The sequence below is a fragment of the Piliocolobus tephrosceles genome, chromosome 3, assembly GCF_002776525.5.
Source record: "Piliocolobus tephrosceles isolate RC106 chromosome 3, ASM277652v3, whole genome shotgun sequence".
Taxonomy (NCBI): Eukaryota; Metazoa; Chordata; class Mammalia; order Primates; family Cercopithecidae; genus Piliocolobus; species Piliocolobus tephrosceles.
In genome coordinates, this window is record NC_045436.1 from 33,965,750 (window position 1) to 33,978,757 (window position 13,008).

Genomic DNA, 13,008 nt, shown 5'->3' on the forward strand with positions numbered 1-13,008 from the left:
CAGGAGTGCAGGGGCATGATCTCGGCTCACTGCAACCTCCGCCTACCGGGTTCCAGCGACTCTCCTGCCTCAGTCTCCCTAGTAGCTGGAATTACAGGCGCCCACCACCACACCTGGCTAATTTTTGTATTTTTAGTAGAGACGGGAGTTCACCGTGTTTGCCAGGCTGATCTCAAACTCCTGACCTTGTGATCCACCCACCTCGGCCTCCCAAAGTGCTGGGATTACAGACGTGAGCCACTGCGCCAATGATATATTATTCTTATTTGGACTTATATATTATTGTTATGTAATGTGCAATACAATAGTAATAATATAAAAGGAGGTTGTTACAAAGTTTATTATATTTTTCAGAAAATTTAAAACCACATTTTTAAGTGAAAAGTGATCATGGTGGAATTCAAATTAAATTTTTAACCAATAGCTCACCAAAACATGCTTTCTTGACTGTGTTATTAAATAATGCACATACACTTTGTTTATACAAGATTATGAATACACAGAATATCATCTTATGATAATCCCCACAATTATCTTTTCTATTGTTCTGAAGCAAATTTAGACATAATTTTTATATTCTGAATTCCCATGTATATCCTAGGAAAATGCTTTCCCAAATTGGAAAACAACAATCTATAGTTTTATTTTTCTCTGATGTTTATTTAAAATCACATTTTACATACATTTTAATTGAATATACTTGGAACAGTATATTTGGATTAGAGTAGGTAGATATTTTTAATTTAAAATAGTTCAAACCCAGAAAGAGACCCTTTAGATTTTTTGCTAACATACTATAAAAAAGATAATTTTTTGGTGTCAAATATACCAATGTATTTATTACACCATCCTATTAGCTGCTTTAAAAAATCGCTTTTCTACATAATGTCTATTTTGAAGGTCCAAAAGTACAGAATGAGCTTACTGCAGATTATTTGTTCCATGGTGTAATAGCATAAACACTCCACAAATGTATTAAGACGTGGCAAATAGCATAGAGTATGTGATTTCTTCTGAGTTTATTAGCAAATATTAAATAAGATTATCATTGTTACGAAGTAATACATAACAAGGGTTGTAAAATCCAATTACACCTCAGAGAATATGTAAATGTCATGGAATAAAATATTGTGGCATTCCTTTGTTAGCTAAAGATAGGTACTGATAGTCATTATAATTAATCTAAAAATTATTACCTTGGTGAACACAGAAAAAGTATGCTATCTGCTTCAGGTAAGTAGATCATTTGACCCTTGAGACGTAAGCAGCTGATCTCAGTCCCAGTCAGTTCATCCTCACATTCTAATTTCTCCACATCCAACAATCCTTCCTTGAAAAAGCAAGATATAACCATTAACGAATGCCTTTCTCCCTACCAAAGAATTCAGCAACAAGGACACACATATCTCATTTCCCACCAAACCACAAAGCAGAATATGTACGTCATTAGAACAGGAGAGGGTCTTTCGTCAGAGTTCTGCCTGTAATAAGCCTAGTGGCTACCTTGCAACACTGCAGAAAAGTGACTATCTCCTTTGAATTCAGGATAGTAACTGTGCTACTCTTCACATAATTATTTCAAGCTTTTGTGAATCTTTTTTATCCCCCTGATTTTCTGGTATAGTTACAGCATACATTACCAGACACTACCAAACAATAAGCCAAGCCTCCCCATTCCTCCACCCTGTATTCATAGAGCAGCTGGAAACAGTCAGTTCTGAATACAGAAAGGATTAAATGGGTAGTCTAGGAAACTGACCTTTGCTGTATCTATCCGAAGAACAGAAACTATGAGATCCCAGCACTATCTAAATTACCAACTGTGTGAATATTTTATCACTTTTATTCACCCACAAAAATGCCACTAAGAACAACAGACAATTTAAGAAAGAATAAATAAGTGGTTTTGAGTGAAGTTCCAAAAACAAACAAAAAAAAACCTTTTTAGTTCTAATTTCTGAAATAAGGCATTGTACCTGTACAGGGAGTAAAAGATGTTGGTTTTATGATGTGAAACAAGGTCATCTCAGAAAGGCAGTTTCTAATATTTACCTCTGTTAATTTTAATCAGCTGATAGAGTTCTACGGCTTCTCAAGCAAACCAAAAACCAATAGCATTGCCTTTTAAATAGAACTTCCTTTGAGGTCTACGTTTTATCTCTCTATATCTTCTCAGAGAATGTAATAATTTTCCCCCCTGAATACTTCTAATTTGTAACATACCTTTCTCACATTTAATGAAATAATATCTTGATTACCTTGCTTCTCAATACAAAGACCGTATTGATGTGCGAAAGGATCCCATGGAAACTAATATCAATATGAGGACGAACCAGCGAGAAGACAGAGAGAAGGCTGCAATTCCCAGGCTGGAGCTAAAATGTGGACAGACAGCAAAGAGTATCTAATCAGTTAAAATAGTTTTTATACTTTGATATTAGTCACTTGATTAAATCAGCTCAGTTATATTTAAAAATAGAAAATTATAATTATTATAATTCATGGGAAAATTAGCTGAACTATGAACCCAAATCTCAATCTCTACAACTCGGTAATTAAATGGACATTAAATAGTTGCAAGAACATGAAATCTGATATGGATTCAGACGACTAATATTCAAATGTAAGCTAGCCCAAATTTACAATGCATTTGCAGAAGAAAACATGAAATTTTATCTTTTAAAATGTACAGTGATATGTTAAATGTGTATGGTTTGAAATGAAATTAAAATACCAAAAACACGAGCAAACACTCTCTTAATATTTATCTAGAGGACTAAAAGCGAGAACAATAGGTAACACTGATTGATTGCTTGCAATAAACTAAGTGTTTTTCATATGCTTTCTATCCTCATGCCAGAAAAAAGAGAAACAGGCTGAGAGAGGTGAAGTACCAAGTTCAAGGTCATACAGTGAGGGTTAGGTGGAGTCAATACTAGAGCCAGGGCAGCACACTACTCTGCTTCCATTTCACCTGATCCAATTGGGCTAATCCTGAATTTTCAAGTCTCTTTAATTACAAACAAAAAGTATCTCGAAACACATGCCATATACAACTCCAAAAGTTAGTATATAAGAAAGAAAGAGTAAACATAAAGGATTTTACCAATGGATCTGTCATAGAAGTTAACAGTAGGTTCTCATCATCATCCCAACTGCTTCCTTTGATACTTTTTCTACTCAATCCATGATCATCTCTATTTTGTGTTTTGGTGCCTTTTAAAATCCCTCCTTTTCCCTTAACACTATCAATAGTTGATTTTTAAAGTTATTTACAGATGGTAGATATCCAATGAATATTTATTCAGTGAATAAACAAACATATGAAAGGTGACTGCTACCAAAAAGTTACCCATTTTTTTTCATTGAAACAAGTATACTGTTCTTACATAACATTCCTACTGTTTCTGTATGTGATTATTATTAAAAAAAATAGTTGTACTAGGGAAAGTTGTGGTATGCTCAAATACACTTAGTTCACAATTAAACAATTTGTGTAACTTACAATAAACTGCATATTACCTAATACATAGTCAGAGGGTTAAATGAATGGATGGCTGCCTGTAACAATAGTATTTCTATGGGCTTTAGTCTCAGGCCCCCAAGGAAGTGTGCTGTTATTTTACCTGGGGGAGAACTCTGTATATAGCATTGCCACACTGAGTGACCACTAGGTTCCGGTCAAATATTATATGAAAAGGAAAAGCTTTGCAGAATGTATATGGGCTGATGCGTGATTCCTGGGTACCATTTTCTTCAAATCTGTCAAGATCTTCATAAAAATCCTCTTCTTTTGACTCTTTTTCTTCAATTAAAAATTGAGTATGATCACATTCTTCATTTCTTTGCTGAATAACCTGGATATCAAAGGGCGAAATGCCATGAATTGTCTTCATTTCAGTTTAATTAAAATACCTAAATATAAAAAATGAGTTATGAATACTGCAGTTAGAAGATTAATTACAAAAATTCAATACATGTATGCAAATACTACAGATGTCTAAACTAGGAAAATATTTCTGGACTTTGATCTATAAAATTTGAAGATTGAATAATCATTGTAAAATTACAAATCTGGTATCAGTTCCCCAGTATCCTATATGGTCTCTTTGGTAGAATTAGGGGAAAAAAAGCACTGGTGGACTCTGCCTTCTCAGCCAAGCACACTTGTATAGTGAACAACCTGAAAGCCATAGAAGCTGGCACTATCAAGAAAGATTACAATGCTGTTTTAAAACAATGGGAAATAAAATGATAGAGATTCATATTCAAAAATACATGTAATGTCATTTAACTATCAACTGGCAAACATATAAAGTTACAATACCAGGCTAGGTGCAGTGGTTCACGCCTGTAATCCCAGCACTTTGTGAGGGTGAGGCGGGCAGGTCACCTGAAGTCAGGAGTTTGAAACCAGCCTGGCTAACATGGCAAAACCCCATAAATTAGCCAGGTGCTGTGGTGGGTGCCTATAATCCCAGCTACTCAGGAGGCTGAGGCAGTAGAATTGCTTGAACCTGGGAGGCAGAGATTGTAGTGAGCCGAGATCATGCCATTGCACTCCAGCCTGGGCAATAGAGCGAGACTCCGTCTCAAAAAAAGAAAAAAAAGTTACAATACCAAATTAGGTAAGGTACTGAAAAAGAGGCATGTCAAATACCACTGATGAGAGGGTATTTTGATTAATCTTTCTGAAGGATAAATTGACAATAGGCATAAAAATTCCTTAAAATTTTGTGGATTCTTTGATTTAATTGCAAATCTAGAAATTCATTCTAAGGAAGTAATCGTAATTGTGAACTAATATCTATAATGTAAAAAAATCCTACATTTCTAAAGTACTATTCACAGGCAAATACATTATTAAAGTATAAAATTTACCACATTAAGGTTGATTTCCCTAACTCATAGACAAAGCAAGAGAGTCAACCTTAAACATCAGGCCTAATTTTGATGTTCTACTCTGTTTCTATTTAACTAGAGAAACTGAATTTTATGTATCCTAAACTTATGAATTAATTATTCAATTCTAATTTTTTGCTTCGATCAAACTGGCAAAACGAATAGCTTTTCTAATCATATTTTTAACTTCTCATTGGTATATCACTTTATGACATGATCTAGTATTAATTATGTGGTTCAAATTATCTGGTATCTCTGGACCTGATGAACTTAATGTGGGAATGCCTCAAGAAGTCAAAACAGTGCCTTTGAAAAAATTAAATACACAAAATATACTTATAAAATGCAAATATTTCAGAAGTTCATATTGAAGCACTTGAATAAATGGTCAGAAGAGAATTTAAATATTTTATAAAGTGAACCATATAATGAAGTAAACATTTGAGTTTCATACAGTTTGCTAAAGCCATCAATCTCCCATGCCAAAGATTCTAATACCACAGTAATAGTAGTTTCCAAGTGTGTCCTAATTTGTGTTTATCTCTGAAGTTTCTATGAACCAACCTCTTTCTCAGTCTGGTTAAGTAAAAAAAAAAAAAACCAACAGTGCATACAATATGCATATAGGTTCACTCAGTATAGATGCTGCGTTTTTTTTGTTTTGTTTGTATTATTTTGAGAATGGATTCTCGCTCTGTCACCCAGGCTGGAGTGCAGTAGTGGGATCTCGGCTCACTGCAACCTCCGTCTCCTGGGTTCAAGCGATTTTTCTGCCTTGGCCTCCAAGTAGCTGGGATTACAGGTGCCTACCACCATGCCTGGCTACTTTTTTCTTTTTTTTTGTATTTTTAGTATGTCTAACAGGGTTTCACCATGTTAGACAGGATGGTCTCAATCTCCTGACCTCGTGATCCCCCTGCCTTGGCCTCCTAAAGTGCTGGGATTATAGGCATGAGCCACTGCACCCAGGCGATACTGTGTCAGTTTAATGTCAAGAACAAAAGATCGGAAATGTGAGGTATATACTTTTTTGATTGAATACCAGTGAGATTCCCAATCATGGATGAATTGTGATACTTCACCGAAGGTTTTAATTTTTAAATGTCTGCATTTGATAATGCCATGTTATATGCAGTCCTACTTTCTATTAGGTTGCTGCAAAAGTAATTGTGGTTTTTACCATTACTAATGGTTGTAGAAAAATGAATGGTGCACTTGGGAATCACCAACAAGTGCCATGTGAGAACTAACATCAACTTCTGAAAGAAAGAAAACCATGAACTCTAACATAACCTTACTAGATTAAATATGTGGAATATATTTCTAATTTAATTAAATGTTACCATTTTAATTTTGCATAGTACTCCACTTAAGGGTTTTAGACTTCCTGAGTGTGTTACAACATATCTATGATCTATAAGAAAGAATTGTCTATTAGATTTTCTATAAATAAAGAAAGGTTAGAAAAAGGTATCTATCTCCCCACTTTGGTCTCAAGTTTAAGGCTACTGAGAATTGATTCTTGGGAATGAATATGCTGAACACATAAAAAGCAGCCTGACTAGGAGAGACTATAAGGGCCAGAGATAAAGAGAAACAATGATGCTCTTTGTGATACGGTTGCCCTATCAGTACCTTGAAATTAGCACTTAAAACTAAGAGTGTGTATTATCAATAGCAGCACAATTTTTAAAGTACCAGACCTGGCTTCTTTCACCAAGTAACTTGATTAAAAACAAAAACAAACACTTTCATTCACAAAATCAGACATTTCAACTATATTTCGGGGCAGACAAAAATCAACAAGGAGATAATCTTCTATAAAATAATACTTAATTTTAGATTGCCTTAGAATTTGACTATCCATATTATGGATATTTTACATGCTGAAACCCACAGCTCAGTCAGTCACATATCCTTCTGCTTCCCAGCTGGTGTGTGTTCACAGGGAATGTAAAGTAAATTTCTTGTAGTCTTGAACAATATATAATTAGAAAGAAAAATCTGCTGCCAGAAGGAAAAATATCCTGTATAAAGCACTCCCAGGCCAAATATAGAAGACTGCTGGTCTTTCCACTGTTTTGGCTTATATATACTTCCAGGGAAGAGCACTAACAGTGATAACTGCAGGTAAATTTAAAGAGTGTCATTTAAAATACTTTTAGTTGTCATCTGTGTTCAGAAGTCTCCACTGCTGTTTGTTACCTTCATGTCTATTTCAGTGCCATGGATTTGTTGAGCCACTGTTTTGATGATTCCAATGACAATATCCTGAAGTCCTTCTCTCTCTGAGTAGTAGTGCAGAATGAGTCCTTTGCCCTTTTCTGCATCAGTGCACCTAAAGGAAGGTGCACGCATTCCTGGGTAGATAGTAGCAAGGTGGTCGTGCAGAGCATCAAGGTTCTACAGCAAAGAAGAAAGGGAGACCAATAAACAATGCTTCCGCAATGACAGCAGACTCTGGGAAAGCAAGTTATGAAAATGAGTCAAATCGGAGTCTAGTGGGCAGATCAGCAAAGCAGCACATGTAGCACATCCTTCACTCCACCGAGATATCTGTAAAGCAAGTGCCACAGAGAAAATGTAACTAACATAGTAGAATTAAGAAAAATATCTGTGCTATGAATGGTTAGTACATTTTAAGAAAAGATAAAGAAAAGGGATTAAAAAGAATGGCCGAAACAGAAAAAACATAGTTAAGGGCTAAGGCAAAGATACTCATATTTACAAGAGCTTGGGGCAGTTGTTTAGAGGTGTTGTGATCAACAGCAGGAAATGCCCAAAGGACTCACACGTTTCCCTTCTGTTTATACTGCAATTCTAAAACTTAATTTTCAACTCAAAAAAACCAAACTATGCCCAGATTATAAGCATATAAAACATAGGCATATTCTTTTGTGATTTCTATTTAACTATTCTGTTAGAAATTAAAAATCTATTTCAGAAACTAAAGCAAGGTAATTTCTTCATGTTCTTTAATATGCTATCATCAAGGTGGAGTTTCATAGCTAATCTGTGAAATAATTACATTTTGAAATGGAAGTCTTGGAAAACTAATAAATTGGCCAATAAATATTTTCTGTTCTTGTAGCCTTGCCATTAATTTGGAAGATGCCACATTTCCCTGAGTCTCAGATTACTAATATACAAAATTAATTGGTGTAAGCCGGGCGCGGTGGCTCAAGCCTGTAATCCCAGCACTTTGGGAGGCCGAGACGGGCGGATCACGAGGTAAGGAGATCGAGACCATCCTGGCTAACACAGTGAAACCCCATCTCTACTAAAAAAAAAATACAAAAGAAAAAAAAAATAGCCGGGCGAGGTGGCGGGTGCCTGTAGTCCCAGCTACTCGGGAGGCTGAGGCAGGAGAATGGCGTAAACCCGGGAGGCGGAGCTTGCAGTGAGTGAGCCGAGATCTGGCCACTGCACTCCAGCCTGGGCAACAGAGCGAGACTCCTTCTCAAAATAATAATAATAATAATAATAATAATAATAATAATAATAATAATAATTGGTGTAAAGAGTACTAGAAGATATGGTGTAAGCTATACATTTTATTTGGCTCAAGATAATTTTTCAAATAACACTCAGTTCATAACATGTTGGGGTGTGTGTGTGTGTGTGTGCTGCACATATATAGTAGGATATACACACAGCACAGCATGGTGTAGGAATTAAAAGCAATATGACTTAGGATCAATTAAACTTAGACATGGGTTTAAATAATGACTGTCACTTCGTAGGAAGGTAGCCAATTCACCCATTTTTTTCTGAGACTTTATTTCTTCTGGCAAAATGGAGATAACTTTAAAAATGTATATAAAGCACTTAGCACATTTCAGATGAGTTGGCAAAACAACTGTCTCTGAAAGATTCCCTTTCCTTAATCCCTGCGAATGTGTTGTACCGCACGGTGAAAGGGATTTTGCAGATGTGATGAGGGTTATGGACCTTAGTTGGGAAGATTATCCTGGATTATCCAGGTGAGCCCAACCTAGTCACATGAGTGACTGTGCACTTAAAAGTCAAGAAGCTTTCCCTGCTACATCATGAGAGAGAGAGAGGTGCAATGACAGAAGGTCGAAGAGATGGAACTATAAGAAGGATTCAACACCGTGCTAGCGATTCTGAGATGTAGGAGACTGTTGAAGGACTGGAGAGAGGTCTCCAGGACTTTAGGGCAGCTGCCTGCTGACAGTCAAGGAAACTGGGTCCTCAGCCCTATAACTGCATGGAAATGAATTCTGTCAATACTTGGATGAGGAAAAAAACGATTATCCTCAAAGGCCAACATAAAAAAACACAGTCCTGCCAGCACAGCATGCTGAATATAGTCCAGTAAGACCTGCAATGGACTTCCAACTTACGAAACCATAGGGTAATAAATTTGTGTTGTGTTAAGCACTTAAGTTTGTGGTCATTTGTCATGGTAGCAATAAAAAACAAATACACCAAGCAAGTAGGAATCTATTCACAACTGGTGATTATTTTTAAAGAGAAGAAAAAAAACAACAATAAAACAGTTTCAAAATGTCATGGGCATAAAAGAACATATCTAAAATGAAAGTACTGGAGGTATGCCAAAATTAAACTATGGCACTCATTCCAAATATCTCAAAGAGGTCAATTTAGAAAAACAGAAAAATCCAGTGAGATTACTGGGAAAAAGCTAGAGTGAGGATGAGATGATTCCACGGGTGTCTACATTTGAGCAATACTCTACCAGGGCACCTACAGCATTAATTTTCTGTCCCTTCCACACATCCACTCAATCATGCACCCACTCTATAAAGTTATTGTATGTGCATTATATATCATACACTGTGCCATGTGGGCTGGGGGGGCAGGGTAGATGTTTGGATACGGATCCGCATGATGTGGATTAAGCAGCTCATGGTTTATATCACAAATAGATGTGTAAAGAGGATTTTGATGAGCAAATGAGGAAGCTAACAACTCAGACTGAAAGAATGGAGTTAAAAATCCTTCAAAATGAAGATGAGATTTGAGCTAGGTCATGAATTTTGACACTCTAATCCAGATAAATGATTCAATGATCTCCTCAACTTGATAAATCTGGTGACTTTTTGAACTGTCTGCATCTACTGTTTCCTTCCCCACAATTATACCTGTCCAAGTCAAAATAATTCTTAGCAAAAACATCAATTCATCCGGATTGCCTCTAGAGGCTGCTATTGTCATGTAAAAGTAATCCAATATGGCAGACACTAAGTATTGAAGAGTTGTATATAACCTACAAACCCCTCAGTCCTAAAACTGTTTTACTTGGTAGTATGAGAGGTTCTTCCAATGACGAATCATTCTCATTAGAATTCTTCCCTTAGAAGGGACGACCTGAGAACTGCTTCATAGCCCTCCAAGACTCCTTATACTTGTACTTATGTGGTGAAACATTTTGTGAAAGAAAATTGGGTGAGAAAAAAAATCACCAAGAGAGTTTTATTTTTACCTGCATTTCTCACAAAGTCAAAATTAAGCTTGTGGCTGCATTTAGAAAACGTTTCTAATAGAGTCAGGCCCAGGTACTGTGTTGTGGCTCACTTAAAAATTGAGGTCGGGCACGCTGTCTCACACCTGTAATCCCAGCACTGTGGGAGGACAAGGCAGGTGGATCACTTGAGGTCAGGAGTTTGAGACCAGCCTGGTCAACATGGTGAAACCCCATCTCTACTGAAAATACAAAAATTGGCCGGGCGTGGTGGCTCACGCCTGTAATCCCAGCACTTTGGGAGGCCAAGGTGGGTGGATCATGAGGTCAGGAGATTGAGACCAGCCTGGCCACCATGGTGAAACCTCATCTCTACTGAAAATACAAAAATTGGTCTGGTGTGGTGGCTCATGCCTGTAATCCCAGCACGATGGGAGGCCGAGGAGGGCAGATCATGAGGTCAGGAGATAAAGACCATCCTGGCTAACACGGTGAAAGCCTGTCTCTACTAAAAATAAAAACAAAAAAAAAATTAGCCGGGTGTGGTGGCAGACGCCTGTAGTCCCAGCTACTCGGGAGGCTTAGGCAGGGGAATGGCATGAACCAGGGAGGCTGAGCTTGCCGTGAGCCAAGATCTCACCACTGCACTCCGGCCTGGGCAACAGAGCGAGACTCCATCTCAAAAAAAAGAAAATACAAAAATAAGCCAGGCGTGGTGGGGTATGCTTGTGGTCCCAGCTACTTGGGAGGCTGAAGCATGAGAATCGCTTGAACCCAGGAGGTGGAGATTGCAGTGAGCCGAGATCTCACCACTGCACTCCAGCCTGGGAGACACAGCGAGATTCTGTCTCCCCCGCAAAAAAAAATTGAACCAAACAATAACTTGAAATAGGCATTTTAGTATTTTTTTCTATACAGAATGCTTACATATTTCATAAATCAGTGTATCAATGTGCTTATATCATTTTCATACTCTTTTTTATTGGATTATTAAAACATTTCTACATTCACTCAAGCAGATAGCATAAGGCAATAATGACTTGCACCACTTATGTTACAGGCACCACTTATGCTAAGGTAAGTCAGAGAGTGGACACAATCGTCCAAGTCAGTACTTCCTGAGTCACTAAAGATAGGCACTGCATGCTCACCGTAGGATACCAAAAACACCAAATGAGAATGTTCACCTTTTCAGTCTTTTCGCGATAACCAACTCTCCAGAGATTTACTGTGTTATTGAATTTACTATTAATTAATTGAACAAGTAAAGTGCTTTCCTGAATCATAAAAGATTGAACACCACTTAATGTAATATTGATTTTCTTTAGATAGTATCTAATATAAAAAATACTCTTGGGATTGCTTGAGTTACAACCTTCCTTACTTGGCTTTACTCTTTCAAAATTTAAAGTAATTACCACAGCCAGACTACTACAAGAAATGGGATTAATGATTAAAAGTTGTTATTTTCCTTTAAGTATACTTATATTGCTAATAAATGTGTCATCCTCACATACAGGTTACAGTTTTTTTTTTTTTTTTTTTTTTTTGCTACAAAAAGATTCTTACAATAGCCAACAGAAAACCCTTTCTACATTTGATAATGCTATCTAAACAAAGATGATAGTTCATCCACATTGCTCTAACAATGTATTCTAGAGAATAAGAGTTTCATATCAAAACTGATATTCTGTGTTATTTCTAAATCTACCCACAGAAGCACTTACAGAAAGTAAAGAGCTGTGTGGTCCATTGCAAGTAAGTATGCCTATATGTACGAAAGTAAAAATGACACTGAAAAAATGTAAACTCTTATATTGCAGCACAAGTAGATTCCCAGGAAACAATGATGTAAACCTCAAATATGCTTTGATTCATTCTTCTAGGCTTCATAAAATCAAAAAACAGGAAAAATATAGAGAGCAGGAACATTCATCTATTTTGATATCTTGAGATACCTAAAGGTTTCAATTTCATAATTTCATTTCTTAATGTTCTAATATCATTTTATTGTTTTTCTACAAGCAAATGAATGTGGTTTTTCTACTCAGAGATTCTGCTCCCTGTCAGTCTGGTTTATTTTATCATCTGGCATTTATCATTTGTAGAAGAAAAATTAGTTATGGTATTCTGGGGTACTGTACTGGAGTTTCAGACATAGTACACTTCACAGATTTAGAAAACAAAAGACAATTTATCATTCCTTTGAGTAATACTTTAAAGTGTCACGTTTTTATAGACCTTGGAATGTTTCAAAATAAATGCATATTTTCTTTTTGTAATATGCATGCCAAAAATAAGTTCTTACATAATTACAGAGGCCAAGTCCCCAGAAGTCAATTACCTGATTTTCCTGTTTCAAGGACATCTAATTAAAAATTTTAAAGGATCCAAAGAAATGGGTAAGACCTTGCCTTGAACGTTTTAAAGAAAAACATTTTTCAGTCTCCAAGAATTCTTGTTTTGGTGAATGAGGAGAAGGGAGTTGTCTATTTTGAGAATATTACTGCAGTTTAGATCTGCAAGAAATCTTTAAAATCAGTCATTGCAAACCTCTTTTTGTTTTTCAATGAAGGAGGATGAGGTACAGGATTTCCTTTCTATCCCTCATACCTCTGAAAAATAGGACCAACACCAACATTCTTTAATGAGAGTCA

At 36.4% G+C, this 13,008-nt stretch overlaps 1 protein-coding gene across 3 annotated transcripts in view; it reads right to left on the reverse strand.

Moving 5' to 3' along the window:
* The window catches only part of GUCY1B1 (guanylate cyclase 1 soluble subunit beta 1), a 48,366-nt gene that overhangs the window by 10,023 nt on the left and 25,335 nt on the right, over positions 1-13,008 (reverse strand). For all 3 annotated transcript variants that reach the window (XM_023228087.3, XM_023228093.3, XM_023228099.1), the window contains 4 exons: positions 7,108-7,305; positions 3,627-3,857; positions 2,259-2,375; positions 1,197-1,330 (listed from right to left, as the gene is read on the reverse strand). In XM_023228087.3, the coding sequence (XP_023083855.1) occupies positions 1,197-1,330; positions 2,259-2,375; positions 3,627-3,857; positions 7,108-7,305 (680 nt within the window). The remainder of the gene's footprint in view (positions 1-1,196; positions 1,331-2,258; positions 2,376-3,626; positions 3,858-7,107; positions 7,306-13,008) is intronic.